Source organism: Hippoglossus hippoglossus, chromosome 21 (assembly GCF_009819705.1).
Source record: "Hippoglossus hippoglossus isolate fHipHip1 chromosome 21, fHipHip1.pri, whole genome shotgun sequence".
Lineage (NCBI taxonomy): Eukaryota > Metazoa > Chordata > Actinopteri > Pleuronectiformes > Pleuronectidae > Hippoglossus > Hippoglossus hippoglossus.
In genome coordinates, this window is record NC_047171.1 from 18875355 (window position 1) to 18889638 (window position 14284).

At 41.7% G+C, this 14284-nt stretch overlaps 1 protein-coding gene across 8 annotated transcripts in view; it reads right to left on the reverse strand.

Moving 5' to 3' along the window:
* Positions 1–6893: 6893 nt before the first annotated feature.
* The window catches only part of myo16 (myosin XVI), a 97805-nt gene continuing 90414 nt past the window's right edge, over positions 6894–14284 (reverse strand). For 6 of the 8 annotated variants that reach the window (XM_034575124.1, XM_034575127.1, XM_034575125.1 and 3 more), the window contains exon 35: positions 7699–7869. In XM_034575124.1, the coding sequence (XP_034431015.1) occupies positions 7699–7869 (171 nt within the window). Of the gene's footprint in view, positions 7870–12652; positions 12759–14284 lie in introns of all 8 variants that reach the window. The other 2 variants (XR_004612584.1, XM_034575121.1) reach the window with 2 other exon arrangements.

Below are 14284 nucleotides of genomic sequence, written 5' to 3' on the forward strand. Positions count from 1 at the left end.
CTCCAACCACAGCTCAGGTAATCAATAGAGGTGGGAATTGTGTTTACTCCCGTGTTTCATGGCCTTTAAATGTCTCACATGGAGGGCAATCTTACAGCTTTCATTTGCCTCCTCTCTCACAAACAAACACGAAGACGAAGAGTACAGTACGTCAGTGTCTCTGGTGGATGTGAAGAGGGGGTTTGTCGACCAAAACAACGACTCAGGATCGATACCCTGCCTCCTCCCGCTCATCGCCTATAACATCTGGTCAACGCCATCATGAGGTGATGCAAACATTTTGGAAACAGTATTTTTGTTTGTCTGAATGGTCCAGAACACTGTAAATGGGAGAACCACCAAAAAAATAAAATAATAACTGTAACCCTCATTGTTGTGTCTCATGAGCAAGAACAGCAGAGGATTCACTGTACAGGCTGAAAGTATACATGCATATTCAGCACATTCAATCAAATACAGTAAGTAAAAGAAAGTGTGTGGTATATACAGTCCTTTTTAAGACTTGGGGCTCAAAATATATATTCTATATATATTAGATTAAGTATATAGATTAAAGATGAGGATTTTGTATGTGTATCTGTGCAGTTTGTGTAAAAGAGGATACACCATTAACAGTTCTTTCAATAGTGCTGTAATGTCATTGTAATGTATAATATAAACGTGTGATATAATATAATAGTATAGGATCTTAATGAAACAAATCTGTCATATTTAAAAGGACTCATGTGTGTGTGCAATTTGGTGCAGCTTGATAGAAGCTAATGAAGTGAGTAAACTGAATGTTGTTCTACAAATTAGTTTACAATTAGGCTAAGTAGGAAGTTGGTCATTTATTCTCATCATTATAAAACTATCATTATGGTTTTTATCTACAATAATGATGAACATGAGTGGGCGGTAGGGAGGGAGAGATCTGAAAAGTGTAACCAAACCATTTTGGAAAAGAGATTAACATGTGAAAATGAATAATAAGGGTGTATGTAATTTTTTAAATATGCATTTCAACCCCTTACAACAACTGCATTGAAAGATCAGCATTTCTTCAGCATGTATTTCATGGGTAGAATTTATTTTAACTAGTTAGCATTGATGGTGCAAAAAAACAGTCTGTAAATGAAACTCTCTAATCCCCTACATCATGGTGCAGTGGATTCTGCCCAGTGTACTGACATAATCAAAAACCACTGAGATTTTTGTTGCTAAGACATTGTCGTTTACTCAAACCACTTATATACAAGCAATGATGCCGTAAAGTCACATGAGAAAGTTGATCTTGCGCCTTATCTCTGCAGCACTAAAGGTTAACGTGGTTATTTAATGACTTTCATAATAAAACCCACATCTCAGGAAAAAAAAAACGAGCGAGGTCCAGACCTCAGCAACCTCATAAATGACTACAGGGGTGATGGAGACTGAAGACAATCAGGGGAAACAGAAGATATATGGCCAAGGTGACCACATCCAGTGGCCCAGATGAGAGGCTGAGAGGAAGGGGCTGTGTGTTTGATTAAGGGCTTATTGGTTTAGCATCAGGGGGCGGTTTGGTCCAAATTACCTCTTGGCCATTTACCCCCTCTGTGTAATGGTGGACCTTTTCAACCTGGAATAGATAACATGGCCCCGCTGCCACTTTCAGAGCAGCGGGGATAAATTCAGTTGTTCGCAGTGACCTGAACAACAAACATCTCTTCTTCCTCCTCATTAATTTATTTTAGGCAAACCACAAAACAGTTAATAATCAACACAGATTATCAGTTGTTGTCGCTACATTTCTTTATATTCCAATCCATCATATTTATTACTCGCTGAACACAACTACCTCAGCCATGTTGCATCTATCCTTCCCAGATATCATTTATACATATATATTTCTTCCTTCTTTCCTCAAACTATATTTTTCTCTGTATATAGTAAATTCTTATTCTTTAATCTTATCTCAATGTCAAGGAGAGTCGTAGAAAGCATTTCACTTAAATACAAAATTAAATTAGAATTTCATTGACTCTATCCAGTTTGATCACCTATACAGTTTTTTTTTTGTTTTTTTTTTAAAATGCAGAGGGATTCAGAATATAGATCCCAGCTCTTTAACACAACACATTGACCACCATTATTCCCAAGATGCTGAGGTGCAGAGAAAAACAATTTACAACAAGCTGGTAAAATAAACACGTTGATAACAGCTGACATTGAAATGATCAATAATAGACAAAGTGAAAAGATTTCTTAACTTAACTAGCAAACAGCCCCAACTGGCTCATGTCATCTCTTTTGAGAAGCTGGGTTTTCCTTGTTCCCACTCAAATATCAAGCTGGTGTTTTACACATGGTGGCCGTTACATTTCCTCCGCAAGAAAAACAAAACCTGGTACACCACTGTTGGGGAAACTAACAAAAACACTTAAAGGTTCAGTGTCTAGAATTTAGTGACATCTAGTGGTGAAGTTGCATGTTGCAGCTGAATACCCCTCACCTCACCCTCCCCTTCCAAACATGAAGGAGAACCTGTGACAGCCTTCAGTTAAAAACTCAAAATGTGTTTAGTTTGTTCGGTTGGGACGACTGTAAAAAACATGGCGGCCTCCGTAGAGAGGACCCGCTCCCGATGTAAATATAAAGTATTTAAATATAAAGGGCCCATGTGAGGGTGAAGAAAACAACAATTCAGTTGATAACACACTGGTGAAAACATCAGTAATGATAACATGACATTATATTATTCGTTTAACACATGAACAAAACTAACACAATGGGTCCTTGGGCTCTAAAAGGTAACGTTGGGAATATAGTTCCCAAACGTCACCCACTTAATCTATCAAACTGATAGAACAGAAAAATTGGACCTAATGCAAAGATAGTGGGAGTCACAGAGAAAGGCGGGTGTAAATAGAAGTGGGCACATGACAAAGTCTTAGGATAATTCAAACCAACAACACAAACTCAGAGAGACAACTGAAGGTGTTGACCCTCTGACAGCAAACAACCAAGGCAGTCAAACCTCCTTATATCCCCTCCCAGCCAGGGAGGTCCCAGGTGCATCCCATTGCTCCCGATGAGCTGGGGAACCTGTGACCTGGATTCTGATCTCCATGTGATCTCCATGGCCGTAACAGTGGCAGTTTGGAAAAGCTTCACTTTGGAGGGAGACAAACCCTGTTTTAGTTTGAGTAGAACATGAAGGAGGCAGGACATGATGAATAAAGTCTGCTGCGGGAATCAAATGTGTTTGTTCACAGCACATCACTACCGGCACTCATCTTAACACCTCTTGAGTCTTCTTGTTGACATCTTCGTCAGCACCTTCTGGTCTTTTTGTCTTTTGGAAAATACCTAAATCTCCACGTACTAAGATAAATTATGGAACATTTTATTTGAAGTTAAGAAATTATCAATAAGAGTATTTTTTTTATAACTAAATTAAACTAACTAGGACTTTGTTGAGTCAAAATAAATCAAAAAGGGGCCTGCTGCAGTTTTATATAAACTTTAGCAACAGAGCAGATACAGATTAGAAGAGTTAATTTTCTGCTCCTTGTCCTTTGCCGTTCTGATCCTGGGTTACTACACACACCGGGTAGAGAATGAATCACTCTCCCACACTTGAGGATTCCTCGGAGTTACCACAGTGGATTATTTATGTGGGAAGATACAGTTGAGCTGCTGCTTGTCTTGACCTGATTGTGAACAGAAAACCACTGCAGGTTAAAATACCTGGAAGGCCAGCCTGTCGCCCTGGGAAATGTCACCGCTCATCATTCATCGTATTGTCACTGCAAACATGTTCAACCTCTTCAAGGGGTTGGTTCACATGAAACATCTCCCACCTCCAGTATTTAGAGTTTTCCTTTATCCTGAAAGTAAATGCCATTTAATGCTCAAAAATTCATTAGCAGCATCTCTTTCAACTCAGGAGATGAAGTGAACTAGTTAACTTAGGTTATCAGCCACACCTTTAATCACCTTCATATACTTGTTCAGCTCCGCTGATCATGTAACAGTCAGAAACTAGTTTGCAGCAGAAACTGGCACAGAGATACAATCTTTGTTAGTCAATATGTTTTCCTTTCTTTTCTTCCTGGTGCCTGCCTTACCCACAATGCAACTTGGACCACTGACAGTTGAGTTGTTGATTTGGGTGAAAACTAGCAGCAGGTAGCCAAAGCATCTCGATCACCACCTGGTGATGGAATACAATATGGGTTATACATCCTGCCTCCTCCATGTTAACAGCTAGTTCTCATCACATTGATGTTGAATCAAGTTATTTATTTTCTATGCTGTAAAAAATTGTGTGAAACGTCATGAGTGACAGCTGAGACTGACTCGTGATTGGTCAAGTGCGTGTATTGGACCACCCCCCCATCGCCACTTTGCAGACTGGATATTAAAGCTTAATTTTTGGATACTGTGATGAAGTGGAGACCATAATTTATGATCACTTCATAAAATATGATGCCTTACAGTCTGTCACCTTGACCAGTTAGGTTGTTACAGTGCTGTGTCGATGTGCTATATAATAAAGTAACACTGATAAGGGCCATTTTGCATATGAAAGGATAAGAAAATATATTTAAAAGCTGCTCCAAGCGTGTAGACACACACGCACACACACTGGCATTGACACAATTGTGCTTTATTGCTGTACAGGTACAGTTCTTATAAAACATTGGGAACATAATAATTATGAAATATCACATACAATCTTTTTCTTTCCACAAACACGTATGTATGCAGGTTTAAAACATATGAACCGTATGTTATGTACAATAAAAAACAAAAAACAAACACACACTATGAAAGGCAGTGAGATACCGCTGTTCAGGTGCTAAAACATCCTGTCGCTCTGGACGACTACACACGGACTGGGGAACAACAGAATGGTCGTCGTGCGCTGGCTGTAGCACCACAGAGCTGATCTGAGTCCTGACCGACAGAGATGACTGGCAGTAATCTGGCTGCCAGGGTTTGACAGGAGGTTGGTCATAAGAGGTCGGATGTGATACGAGCATGGAGCGGTCCGAGCAGTCGGAGGAGGCGACGGGAACAGTGCAGTGATTCACAGTGCAGAGGGAAGCAGTTCTTCACATTAGACAGCCTGTTTTGATATAAATCTCTTTAGCATGAGCATGTTCTACTGGGCTGGGTCCAACACGTGGTCATGCAAGGTAGAAAGTAATGATACGCTTTAAAAGACAATAAAAACCCTCCTCATCACATGTCAGTAATCTGTAAAATGTTCACACATGGAAACCAGAAGCCTGATGATAATGACGGACAGATACAGAGGCTCCTTCACTGGCACTGGTGACGTCGACTGGCTTGATCCTAGTTCCTGTCTTGTTGTGTTTGATGAGTTTAAATCCAAGTGTGAATGAGCTGAATCGCACCACAATGAAAATGTCCGACACAGTTCTGCAGCACATGCAGCCCCAATCGCAGCGAACGACGTGGGAATCATGGAGCAACTCAATAACTCATCATCCTTAACTTAATTTTTTTTAAATGAAATGAAGTGCATACATAACCTTTTGAAGATAATAATCACATCAAGCAGTCAGGTACACTTGTTAGATACAGGCGCATGTTCCAGTAATAAGTTACACAGGGTCTTATTGATGTGCGCAGGCAGAGAAATTAAAATGTGCATTTATACATTCAGCCAGCCAGTCGAAAAAAAGTGTGATTCTCCGTCTCTGTTGTGAACGTCAGTGGTCTCTTTTTCCTCTCGAATATTCGTGCACCTTCGCGCATCGACAGCAGCCCGAGATCGATCCTGTGATGGTGCTGCTAATTTGTGAGGCTGAATCAATCGGACACATTGCGGGTGATCAGTGGGAATGAGAAATCCATCAGAGCTATTGATACTCTGCGGCTCTAACAATCCCGAACCGATCTGCAAATATCAACCACCTTGTTGAGACACACCCAGCCCATTACAGGAGTCAACACCACACCACATAAACACTGTGCAATAAAACATCCATATACAATGAAAACATCTGCCTTGCATCAAAGGAACAGAACAACAGGTTCAGGAGGGGCCAACAAATAATATTAAATAGAGTATAAAGGATTTCATAGCCATAGACAATCATCATTCTGAAAAAAAGATATTCACATTTTAAAATAAACCTCTTCTCTTTACCTTAGTCATTGCATCGAACCCAAGACATTCTTACATCCCAGTTTCACCATCGTACAAAGTATCATCTCATCCTCGTCCTTCACTTCAATCTCTGTGCTTTTCTGCCATAGTAAAAGCTACAACATACGCCACTAGTCACAATTTACATAGCAGTTACCATGGAAACACCCGTAGAGCCGGTTTGATCCATTAGGGAGGTGTCGGGGGGGGGCAGGAGCTCAGAGGAGCGGGTCAGTTTGTTGGGGTCAAGTGTGGAAAGGTTGAGAGAGGACACGGAGGGTGGCGGGTGTCGACCCACCCACCCACGCCAAGGGGGGCGGGGCCTGTACATTGATCCAGTTCGTCTGTGCGTGAGTTCCTGAGCTCCGCACAGTCTCCTGAACAACACCGAACACACTGGACTGTTCAGATGCTGATGAGACACGAGATTTGAGTTGCTACTTTTCAAGAGCAGACTTTTTTCTGTCCCGTCTTTTCAACATTTCAATTGTTTCTACTTAGAAACTGTCGTCTATACTGAATACCTGTGATTTGGTCATTTATGTCAGTCTGTACATATACGGAGACAACTGTACACATCAGGTTTTAAATTACTTGTTATTTTAGACATATCTTTCATAAGTTGTGTCACTTTGGCACAAAGTTTCATGTTCACAACATGAACTATATACCTCACTGCTTAACTTTTGTTATTTTACCTTTAGGTGTTTATGATGGATCCATTATCATAGAAAGGTAAGTGCAGTCGTTTGCACTTTGTTCCTCAAAGGCTGGTGGTAACAATGGGGAGGAGAAGTGCACCATGGGATATTACTGAGGTTACCCTGACCCCTGGTCCCACGTTGCCAGGGCTGTAGTATTCACTTCGAGCCCAGACGTGAGAGGCTAAGTGAGATCTGTGTACCTGAAAACGGTCCCGTGTCGAAGTCAGTACTCTGATGCTAAAAACCGAAAGAGCCCGACGGTGTCGGTTGACTTGTAAACGTTAGAGAGGTCTGAGACTCAGGGGGTGCACACACACACATCATGGGAATATCACACAACAGCATGTCAAGTATAATCAGCACCATGTTTTTGGGTGAAGCTCCTTCATGTGCAGCAGTGAATCATGATTGAAGATATAGATCATATGTGACCACAAAAACGCTGCTGCTTTGCTCTTAAATCCATCGAAGGACATCATAGGTTTATATCTCAGAAGACCTGAGGTAAATAATATCATCTGTATAATTTTTGTTTGTTAGTAAAATATTTGATCATAAAATAACCCCAAGCTCCCAGTGAACCTCTACCGTGTGTGCGCTCCACTCATTTCTCATGGATTACACCTCTCAGTGTCACATAGTGCTGAGCTTCTATTACATAGGTTGGGGCATTCTCCAGAGTCAAGGTCAAAGGCGGAGAGGCAGGACCTTCAGCCCAGAGACTCGGCTCATGCTTTGGGGCTCGGAGCTTCAGCCCAGCCCCTGGGTGTTCAGGTTACTTGGTCCACATAAAAAAAAAAAAAAAGAGCATGTGCGAGGGTGGTTGAAGAGAAAGAGACACAGCCTCTGTCATGGAGAGGCCTTCCTGTTGGTCCAGAGCAGCGTGGGGGGCAGGGGCGGGGACTGAGGTGGACGATGCTTCCAGTTGCCCCGCCCCTCACACTGCACTCGCCGCCATCGCAGAAGCTCTCCCAGGGCGGAGCTGTCATTGCCATTGGACAAACGTAGCCTCTGGAACATCTGGAGAAGATGGAGGAATAAATCAGGTTTACAGCCAAATCACACACTGAGAAAAGTCTTTTCTACTGAATGGACAGACGAGCAGATGACAAGCTGAAATGACCAGGCCATGACGGGAGGTGGTAAAGGAAAGAGAGTGTGCATGAGAAGCAGTGGTTTAAAAAGAACAAAAAAGGCTCATGTCCCTGTCACTGCAACACTAGCCTACACGCAGATGAAAGAAATGTCAAGTTTCATCTCCTAAACATGTCTCCATTAGAGATTAGAGACCACATATGGAGCAAGAGGAACAGGACAGCTTTGTCTGATTCATCATCTTGAAAGCGTCAGTGATCAGGGGCTGAATTTCTCTTCTTAAAGTGGGACATTTTTCTCATGAATCATCCTAATGAACAACACAGAGATGAATCTGGGGCGGGCGCCGAGCCATCTCATGAGACCGGAGATACAACAGGAAGCACGGGGGGGGGAATCCCGTCTTTGACTGACAGCTTTAACGGCGCCTCATTTCCATATTCTATCTCTGGAGCCCACGTAGTGTACATCAGCTGCAAGACCATCTTTTGAATTACAGCGGGGACCCTCTGAGTGACTCTCCTTTCTCACACACACACACACGCGCGCGCACACACACACACACACACGCACGCACACACTAGTCTGTGTAGAGCACATCATCCATCATCTGCCAGTCAATACCCAGGTAAATCAATCAGAAGGTAACTGCAATCTCCCTCAGTCAGTAATACCAGCAGCAGGATGGGGCCCTGATGATCCAGATCAGATTAGGTGCTGGAGGTTATAATGGTGGCAGGTGATGGCCTGTTAAAGGGAGAAAACTGTGCCCTCATGGTCTGAGATGAGATTTAAAGTATGAGGCAGACATTACTCTACCGTGTACCACATTTTTTACTACTGTCAACAAATCCCATGAAAATAGCAGAAGTGAAAAAATGCTTTCTGACTTCCCTACCCTGTCTGTAACTCTCACCCAGCGTTACATGTTCCTTCTAGAGGTGTAAACTGGAAAACTCACAAATACTGCATGTAGTTTATTTTTAAAGGCTCAATACCCTCCCAAAACAGCTGCACATTAATACACATTCAGTGCATAGTGAGAATTTATGGATTCATTTGGGATTGACTAACAATCAACTAGAGAATGACCACATATCTGTTTTGAAGTGTCTGGAAAGTTGGGTCCAGTCATTTTCCAGACATTCTCTAAAGCAGCCAGATCTCTTTTTTTTTCTTTCCAAGTTGAAGCTTTCGTCTGCGTCTTCTAGGTGTATGGCAACTATTTTTCATCCTGATATATTTGTATTCTTTTTGTCTTTTTCCACTTATGCGTCTGTCACGTGTTAGAAACGTCACCAACACACACACTCATTCGCTCAGAATTTGGTCATTTTCCTGCTGTATTCTCACATGGGCTCATTCGTACACTTTCCAGAGCAACTGCCTGGACATTTTCAAATTCAGCCCCTTCTGGAAAATGGAGCTCGGAGAAATCAAGTGTATCAGACTTTGACTATATCGGCAGTATCTGTTATTTGGATCTTTTCAATTTTCCCCCGTCTTTTAATGGGACCTGTTGCCAAGAAGAAAAATTTTGAAAATATTCACACACCAGCCATAACAGTAAAACCACTGAGCGGTTTTAATGCTGGGCCCCCATCCTCCATTTTTCATGTTTATTGGAGTTTCAGTGGCACATACAGTATAATGCAACTTTTCCAAGCATTCTGTACATTTAGTTCACACACACACACACACACACACACACACACACACACACACACACACACACACACACACACACACACACACACACAGATTGACTGCCTGCACAAGCACAATACTCAGCGACCTAATCCATAATTTACACCTCCCTGCCAGGCTATTCTCTGCTCTGGCGCCAGGCTGGAACACCAGCTACTGGAAGAGTAGGAACACCATGTCCTTCTACAACACGTGACTTTACATGGACACATGAACAAACAAACACACACACACACACACACACACACACACACACACACACACACACACACACACACACACACACACACACTGTACAGGGTTGTCTTTTGATCATATAGTGTACCTTACAGTTATATAATTTGAGTTTCAAACAGAGAATGGAGACTATAGGAAACTATCACATTTTATGTCCTCCGGCCTCATTCATTTGAATGGGACCACTATATCGACGGTGGGGGATGCAAATGAGTTTGCCAGTGCCAGACACAGGTTTGTCTGATGGAAATCTGAACCTGGCTCAATGTAATGTCATCGAGCCGGGTGTTGTATGTGCTGGCCACTTACATAAGTGCAAGTGTAAACTCCTGGAAGGGTATTTACAGTGTTTTTTGTATGACTAACTCAAAATGGACTTCCTGACATTATTTTTTGTCTCACTGGTGCCTGAAATAAAAAACTCCAAACCAATGCAGTCTCTTGTATATTATTAACACACGACTGCCTTTAAGATCCTGTGTTTCAAAACTAATGGATGATGTGAAATAAAGTAAGATTGCAGTAGCCTAAATATATGATTTTCTGACTGAGGACACTCAAGGACACTCCCTTCCTCTGTTGAAACACCCTGTGACCTCTGAAATTGTGGGCAAGAGGGTGGGGGCCAATATCTGAAGCCACATGTACATGTTAATGAATTGGTAATGTTATGGTAATAATATGATAATGTAAGACGACTAGTGGTCATTTAAAACTGTCACTCACAGACCGGGTGTCCTGAGGCCAGAGTGTAACGGTATCCACTCAGAACACACGCACGCGCGCGCGCGCACACACACACACACACACACACACACACACACTGTATATATACATCCAAACATGTAAACTCACATTTGTCAGGCTGCAGTGTTTAATCTCGCCCAGTGACATGAAAACATCACATTGCTTCTGATAAACTAAGCTTTCATTATTTGCACAAACAAGAACACAGGAAAAAGATCAGTACATGTTGCATTACTTCTTTTAAATCAGTTAACAAAGCATCACTGAACAGCTTGTTTTTCTAGAATAATTTTGCTCGTGTTATTGGATCAGACAAGCGAGTGCAACGGGCAGAAAAAGAGGGACACTGCAGGGAGGGAGAGATGTTGGTGCTCACTGATGACCTCTCTTTGTCAGATCCTTTCCTGGAAATTTCCCCGGATAGGTGAGGTGACTCTGGGTTTTCAGAGAAACTGGCACGGTACGTTTACTCACACATATGCTTCCACCCTGCCAAACACAGGGGATTAATGCAGAGAAACTAATGCTCTCACTCTGTCCCTTGCATCCTTTCAACTGTTTCTCTGAGCTCAATTTTATGAGGAGCAAACGTCTGCCACAGAGTTTCTGCCATTTTAAACTTTATAACTTCTGCTTAGACATCATCTGAAGAATATCAATATCTGCATCATCCAAGCATTTAGCAGCCAGTTTAGCCCTTATGTGATTAGTTTAGACTGCTGTTCTTGATTACTAACTTCAGGAACAAAAACAAACCAGTCCATTCATTCCTAACTGAATTATCCTCCCCCTTCCACTTCCTTCATCCTTTCCTTTTTATTTATCCCATTAGATCTGATAATCCTGCATAAACACAGCCTGGAATGCATTTAATTGAAACTTATTCTGGGTCAGAGTTGTTCTCATCTCTTGATAGAACATATGATAACGAAAATAATTAATGAAGTAAGGATCCAAGATTAAAGTGTCTCCATGTTTCCATGTTTCCAATTGTACACAGAAGGCAACAGTTTCTCTGCTTACTTCAAGGAGATAATGTCAGACACAGCTGGATGAAGATCATGTGATCACAACACTCGGTAAAATGTATCATCACCAGTGGTGCAAGGAAAAAGGGTCTGAGAAAGGAATATAAAGGGGTTCATGTGATGGATTCAGCAACATAAAATGCCAGCAGATGAACAAGTACCGATAAAAACTGCAGCTCTGCTTTGTTGAAGACACTCTGGTATTCGTAAGCGGTAAATCCACGCGTATCAATGTTGGTGTTAGCATATGCTAATACAAAAACAGTCTTGAAGGAAACAAGGATACATATTGTCCACTACAAGATGCATTTACCTAACAATGATCAACCCCAATTGATTCTCTCTTCTCTCTGAAAATCATATATTCTACATAAAGCTGATACACACAGCATGGAGCTAAACTGACAATAGATTTTCTGAATTCGGTGTCAAATACATAATTACACTGTAGATGCTGATAGCCTCAAATGAGAAGGCAAGATTGCAGGAATACTGATGCAGAGAGTCTTGCTGAACCTAAGAGCTGCAGTTTCTTTCCAAAAATAAAGGGTAAAAAAAAAGGAGTGGGAGGTTGGAAAGTGATTCAGTGTCGCTGATTCTAGGATGAGCCTTTTTTATGCCGCCCGACTCTGACAAAGGACAACGAGCACAATAAACAAGGGGAGCAGGTAAAGCTGAGATGATGTCCTGCACAGGCAGTGGTTTTCCAGGCTTTTCCTCCTAAGACCCATGTTTTCAGAAGATTTGATCAGAATCTTTTTATACTTTTTTTCTGGCACAAATCTGTTCAATCCAATGTAATTAATAAACAAGAAAATCTTTTAAGTCTACAGGAGGTAAATCTTAACCAAAAATAGACTTTGGGTGGAGTATTACTCTCAACTTAGCCAAAACCTTTGAGGCAGTTTTTAAGATCATTACTGTCGTGATCCCACACTGGGTCTATGAAAAACACTGCCATTAAGGGTGGAGGCGTGACATACACTCACCACATCTCTACATGTGAACGGGGACTCCTGTGAATCCCCCATGCCCCCCCTCGCTGTTTTAGAGGGCAGCCCCGGCACCGAACGGAGAAAAGTTGAGATGTCCCCTCTGGAAGATAAAGGAGGGAGTGAGAGGAACAGCCAAGCTCATTAGAATCAGACGGAGAGAGAGAAAGAGAGATACCTGGGCACAAGAGAACAGCCCAATAATTCATATATTCTGAGAAAATAAAGTTTCCACTAGAATTACCACCCTGCATGTCTTTACTCACTAGTGCAGTTTCAGTCCTAACATATTGCATTCACAATAATATGAGGTCAATGTGACCTTTGACAACTGCAATTTAATCAGTTTATCTTTGAATCCAGTTGACAACTGAGCAAACTTTGAAGAATATATTGAGATATCATGTTCAAGAAGACAAAGTTTGTGAGGCCACCATGACTTTGACCTCTCATCTTTGACCTCCAAATCAAATCAGTTCATCCTTATGTCCAATTGAATATTTGTTCAAAATTTGAAGACATTTCCTCGAGGCGCTGTTGAGTTGTTGTATTTTCAAGACCAAACACATGATTTGAAAGGTCAGAGTGACCTCGGCCTTTGACCACCAAATTCTAATCAGTTCATTCTTAAGTCTAAGTGAACATTTGCACCAAACATGAAAAGGTTCCCTGGTGGTGTTTCTGAGATATTGCATTCACAAGGCAAAAACAATTGTTTTGTAAGGCCACAGAGACCTTGACCTTTGACAACCAAAAATCGTATCACTTCATCCTTGAGTCCAAGGTGTTCTTGAGATATTTCGTTCACAAGAATGGAACAGACAAAAGGAAATACGGATGGATAACCCCAAAACATAATACCTTCGGCCACTGTCCGTCCTGGAGACATACAGTATATATTCTTTAATATTAGAATGGACCTCATTCTTTTCTATAGACTGCAGCCTTAAACAGCCTGTGCTGACACTTCATTATTACATCTCACACTCATAGACGAGCATTGAATAGATGCATTAAGTGAGTTCACCCCAGCTGAGGATTGTGTACACGGTGTGCCTTCACATCTCTAGTGACGGCGTCTTACGAATGATGTGTCCTGAGCTGCTCCCAAAGTGGGACACTACGTACTTTGCTCATTCTTGTGTTTCATGCACTACTGGCAGTGAAACTCTATCACTGAGCCGAATCTCAATCAGTTTCCATGAGGCGAAGCGTTCTTTTGAGAGCAGGATGAATTAATGTAACAGCAATCAGGTTTATTGTTGAGGAGAGCGTTCACAAAGTGAATTAAGAGTGTTCTAAGAATGCTGTGTCTCTTAAGTTATATATGCTTTATATTAATCACAAGGGCAAGTGTAGATATTTTTCAGTCGGATGATAGATTATTGAGATAACAGGCAGCAGATCAAAAGAGAATTTGAGTCTGGTCTTTGTGGATAAAAGATCTTATTGAGATCTGTTCTTGCCTGAGGTGAAGGTACAGCACATGACAATTGTCAAAAGAGCTTCCTGTCTTTCATTTGTGACTGGTTCTCCCTGTGGATGTCTGCTATGGCATAGCTACATCCAATTTGTGAGTGTGATTAGGTTGATAAGCCCAATGTAAGACCCCCTTTGGTTGATTCCACT